We start from the raw sequence: 5,690 nt of genomic DNA on the forward strand, positions 1-5,690 counted from the left end.
CTGTCCCCTCAACATCGGCCCCCCCCCCCCCAATAAATAAATAAAGCAAATCCCGGTTACCGAACTTGGCAAAGCATTTTTGAGATACATGGATGAAAAGCACCTGTTTGCTGAGTGGTATTATTATCGTCATTACTATTATTATTAACAACGTGTCCGTTATAAATACTGGTTACACCAGGTGTAGGTGAGCGGTTTTCTTCCTCCTGTTGGGGATGACCTAGTTTGTGTTCACCTTTGGACAGTCAGAGTCCGCAGGGATTCATTTCTTTTTCTGCCCGAAAACCAAAGTCCAATAATTAACATGCAAACAAACAAGCAAGCGAACGGCTGAAGCCCCAAGAGGGCAGGGGCTGCTTTTCCCCACTCAGCCCCCCGGCACTCGCCCCTGCTGCCCCTCCCAGTTTGCAGAATTCAAGTTTACACTAGTGCCACCACACTAACATACGCTTTGCTGGAAAACTCAGGAGCAGGTACGCATCCTCCCGGCTCACGCATAAACAGCAGGCATTTTACTTAAGTAAAAAAATAACCCAAAACCTAAAAAAACCCCCAAAAAACCAAAAACCAAAAAAGAACCATGCCAAATCCTGCAAACGCCTTCCTACAGTCCTTCTCTCATCTCTGTGACAGGGTCCCGGCACCGCGCTTGGGAGGAACGGCCGCGAGGCTTTTCACACCCAACTTCTCTGCCTCCCTCGCAATCTCTCTGCTCCAGCTGCCCGGCTATATCTTTATTCGGGGACTGTGCTAAATGTAACTGTACCCTTTCCCTAATGTGACCCTGAAGCCTGTCGTTTACCACAATCGAACCAGAGGGTGGAAATACTACACCTTTGAAAATTCTCTTGAAACAGCGTCTTTTTTTCTTTATCGTATCTCTCAACAGAGCTCCTTTTGTGTGTTCTGTAGGTTACCCTGCTCCCAACCATACCAGCACCTAAAATTGCTTTCTGAGACTTGAATATATTGCTGGCAAGACAATCAATTCAAGTGGTAAGGTGTATAATAGTTAGAGATAAAGATATATATATTTAAAAAAACCCAATAATAGTAAATTCCTGTAATATGTCTAGTCTGATATGAAAGCTCTCCCTCTACAGAGAGACATCTGCTGTGATTACCTTACAAAATATTAAAAAAAAACCACACACAAAAAATAACTTTCTCTGTGAGAAATAAAAATAAATCCTAGTGCAAATATAAAGCTCTGTAAACCTGGTCCTATGAGAATCTATGGTTAGTAAACGGCAGTTAAAGCAGGTTTATCCTCTCACAGAGAGAGCTCACATCATGGTTTCCACAATGATATGAGTTGGCTTGATCAATCCGCCATTTGAAGTTCCATTGGGGCAGAAGGGGGTGCCACTCTCCGTTTCTTTGGACCACCGATTCACTTCCTTGGGGGCAGCCACTGCTTTTATCCTCTGAAAGGAAGAAGAAAAGCAAAGGTGAGAAGACCAAGCGGCCCCTGCGTTTCCATGGGCAGGATGGAACGCGTGGCAATCCGAGGATGGGGATGGCGGCCATCAGAGATGTGCGCGTGCCGCATGGCTCTGCAAGGACGCGAGGACCTGGGCTGTGGAGCACCACGTTCAACTTTTGCTCAGCTGTGGAACCTGACTTGACGCAGGCAACTCGGACACGAGAAGGCGTTCCCGGCGTTCTCCAGCATCCTGCGGGCTGGGCTTTCAGCACTGCAGCTGCTGCTCAGATTATGTGTGTTCTCCTTCCCCATTTAGAAACAACTCTGCCTTTTAGCCCAGCCGTTCGTTGCCAAGTGGCAACTTCTCTCCTACGTCTTGGTTCACAAAGGAAGAACTAAATGGCATCTGACCAGTGTTTACTCTCTTTCCTTTCCTAACATGGTCTTTGAGGAGTGTTTTGGCTACTTTTAGATTTTTCTCTCAACAGATGGTGACAATGTAGGCAGGAAAATAAACACTCATGAAAATGCTCTGGCCACAGCTGAAAAAGACCATTAACACTTGGAGGAAGACAAATGCAAGCGTTTGTGCTCTGGGAAATGTTCTTTTTTTAATTCTATTCTCTCTTTTTTCCTAACCCGAAGTGTCCCACTTTCTCCTCCAAGAATACCCTGGGCTGCATTTAAGGCCATCTCATTAGGCAAAAACAAAACTAATCTGAAACCTTAGAAGAGAATTGCTAAGTTTCATGCTTGCCCAGTCTCTAAAAACTTTCCACTGGAAGAAACACAAACCAGGGGAACCTGTGCTGAACTGCAAAGGGCAAGAGATCGCCTACAAATCCAAACCCAAGAGAATCTGCACTGTCAAGTCTGAATCTGACCCGAAGTTTTGCAAAGATCAGGGCAATCTCGATCCAGTGTTTTGATTTGATTCATTAGGAATTTAAAAAAAAAAAAAAAAAAGCAAAAGCTAAAAAGTGAAGTCCACTGGCAGGAGGCTTTGGTTTTTATTCAGTCCCGCAGAGTGAAGGCCACGTCTGAGAACCACAAAATCCACAGCTGGATCCGAATCTCCCTGAGATCCAATGAACTCTTAGACAGCTGGGGTTGACCCAGATCTCTCTTCCTCTCTCATTTTCTCAGTGATTTGTAAGATGGGGCTTCCTTGTCCCCATGGGCTGGAGAAGAGGCACTCGGAAGCACCCCAGTGCTTGAGCACTAGTCTGCACATGGAGGCAATGATTTGCCAAGCTAGAAACTGCACAAATGGGATGCAAGTAAAATCACCCAGTGTTTGTTTGAGGACAGAAGGCTTCATGTTTGTTCTATTTCTACATGACAGGTGATCTTTAACAGCCTTACTTGCATTCACTGCAGCAGAGGCACCCAACTTTGCCCTACCTGGAAAAAGTGGCAGTTTTCCAAGCACTGTGCTTATTTTGTATAAAACACAGCAGGTTAAAGCTCCCTTTCTTCTCTAGACAGCAAATTGGTTGCTCTTACCTCAATGAGTGACCCATCTGACTGTATGATGCGGATGACCATCACCATAGGGATGCAGATCATGGAGGAAAGGGCAAGAACCCAGCCTAGGCCAATTGCCCAGTCTGGGTATGTGTAGACCTTGTTGTAGGTCAGTGGTTTGTACTTGGCCAAAGAAAAGATAAAGCACCCCTGTGGATGAGAAAGGAAAACAAAATGAGGCTCAAAAAATGCTGAAAGCAGTATGGCTCTGGTGCTACCACCAGCCCTAAGGAAGACAGGCATTGAAAGGCAGAGCTGATGCATACCATATGTATTTTAAACCAACGGGAGAATTATTCTTCCATTTAGAAAATTGAAAGAGCATCTGCATCTGCTTATAGGTAAACTGTTGCTTGACAATAGGGTGTTAAATGATGGTGCTGAACAGCTGCAATACACTGCCTGTTCTTTTTCAGGGCTCAAATATTTGCTATACATTGCAAGGAGCTTACTGGGATGTTCTTTGCAGCAAATGAAGTACTTCAAGCTGAGTGCCTGCCTCAGACTGCTCAAGTCTTTTTTCTTGAAATCGCCTAGTAGTCCTACCACTTAAAGTAAGAACTACTCTTTGGAGAGCGAGTTTTCTGTGTCATGAATGTAATACTTTGCCAATCCTAAGAAAAATCCACTCAAATGTAGCCAACTGCAATTTGCCCAAGCACAGCAGAGAGCAGTCACATTAACAGCTAACATCTGAGAAGATGATGTCTTTGAGGGGTATGTTCAAGCCTCCAGTATCTCTTTGCCAATTGGTCTCTGCACGCAACAGCCTTCACTTGAAGAGAAGCAGTAAGAGGTGGCTCAGAGCTGCTATGTGGAAGACTTGAAAGAGCCCGAGTCAGTACTCACCACACAAAGAACTGGTGTGATCACAATCCAGCTCCATTTCATCCAGGGACCAGGTCTGTATCCAATCATATCCTCAATGGCATCATAAATATTATCAGCGCCTGTAATGGACAGTAAGCGCATTTATCGGAATCGAGCATATAAAAGCCATGTAAGGACTGTGGGATTACAGCTGCTTTCCCAGCCCCGCCAAGGCGTATTTAAAGGGAAGATGAGGGTGTCACATGTATTGCTCAAAGGCTTCCCATGGCTGTGAAGTTCAAGATGGTTTTCTCCTTGATGAGAACCTCAAAGGATGGGGGACTCTCTCATCCTACACCCCCTCATTATTTAGATTGCAGGAGTGCAATGCTGATCCCTCCTGCCCACTCCTCTCCCCAGACTCTCACTGATCTTGCCAGGGGGATCACCATGTGAAGGACACAACAGCAGATGGGACATCTTGCTTCTACAGAAATCTGACTGATGCAAAATGAAGGCTTTGTTTGTTTTGCTTTCCTAAGGACATGGAGTACATGGAGAATCAGGGGAATGACCAGTCTCAAGCAGCAAACCTCTTCTGATCATTCCTCAGCTACTGTCTCAGGCAACTACAGAGGCTACTGTCAGACCTTGGTACTCAGCATCACCTAAAAATAATGGGACAGAATACACTTTTCTGTCAGCTTTCTCTTTGTATTTTCTATTTGGTTGGTTTGCCCCTTGAAGACATTGTAGCTTTGACAGGAAATTCTCTGAGAGACAAACAAGTTTTCACGGCTGGCCAAACTTTCAACTCTCATCTCTAAACTTAACACACGTAAATGCTTAATTGTGCCTGTCTTAATTAGCAACGGAAAAATACTCATTTTTGTGTGGAAAAACACTGGAGGCTGGCTTCATCCCAGATGCAAATTTGTCTCCAAGAGGTCAGTGCTAATTTATATTAATGGCATGTGTCTGTTGCTGGGAAGAAGATTCTAGGGTGGCTGATGATTAAATGTTTTGCTAGTGAAATTGTCACTGACTCATCAAAAGGTATTAGATGAAAGGATTCTCACTTACCATAAACCCAGGCTACAGCAATACATTCAAAGAATGCAACCCACAAAAGGCATACACCACTAGCTGCATAGTAGTCAAAGAGTTGAAAAACATACATGCCACCCTGTAAAAGAGAGACACAATGGATTAGGATCCAACGGGAAAAAAACCCTGAATACTTCAGGCCCAGCTCCCAGTTAAGATCGACCAACATATCTTAATGATTGCTGTCTAACAAGAAGTAGTATCAAGCAAGTAGGTAAGGTAAATATTTGGCATTACCTTCCCCAGGGAATATGCATGTTTACTACAGGAAGCATTCCAAACAAGACGACGATTAAACAAAATTAAGCCACTTAGTATAATCTACTGAGACACTTAAATCTTTCCTTCTTAGAAGTATTTTAGGATGAGCATTTATAGAAACAAATGATATAAAGAAATGACAGGTCACCTCCTAACATTAACAGCTCCAAAATACTAAAAATGGAAGTCAGTTCATCAGGAGGGTCCTCATTTACGAATTGAGCGGAAGGACTTTTTTCATGAGAATAGTTCATTTCTTTCTAACTCTCTTTATTCAGATTATGCTGTTAGACTCTCTGCCGTCACTACCCTGAACTGTATACACCTGCACTTTTACTTGAAAAAACGTGTTTGTTAGGCACTTCTGTTGCAGGTGCTACTTTAATTCCCACAGTCGTGCTCTTCGAGTTGTTTTTAAAATCTGGCTTGGATTTTATTTTGGAGATAAATATCACAACAGTGCAGCCACTGGAACATATTCCCATCTTGTTTATACTAGAATAAATCCAGGGGTATTTAATACATTCAGATCTGTGTAACCAAGATAAAAATCTCTTTC

At 43.6% G+C, this 5,690-nt stretch overlaps 1 protein-coding gene across 1 annotated transcript in view; it reads right to left on the bottom strand.

The window, feature by feature from the left end:
• Positions 1-873: 873 nt before the first annotated feature.
• Positions 874-5,690, bottom strand: part of SLC6A6 (solute carrier family 6 (neurotransmitter transporter), member 6) — a gene marked incomplete at its 5' end in the record, with an annotated part of 8,094 nt that continues 3,277 nt past the window's right edge. The window contains 4 exons of the mRNA XM_010286148.1: positions 874-1,427; positions 2,933-3,103; positions 3,803-3,903; positions 4,847-4,949. Of these exons, the coding sequence (XP_010284450.1) occupies positions 1,287-1,427; positions 2,933-3,103; positions 3,803-3,903; positions 4,847-4,949 (516 nt within the window). The remainder of the gene's footprint in view (positions 1,428-2,932; positions 3,104-3,802; positions 3,904-4,846; positions 4,950-5,690) is intronic.

This window comes from Phaethon lepturus, unplaced genomic scaffold, assembly GCF_000687285.1.
Source record: "Phaethon lepturus isolate BGI_N335 unplaced genomic scaffold, ASM68728v1 scaffold45034, whole genome shotgun sequence".
NCBI lineage: Eukaryota > Metazoa > Chordata > Aves > Phaethontiformes > Phaethontidae > Phaethon > Phaethon lepturus.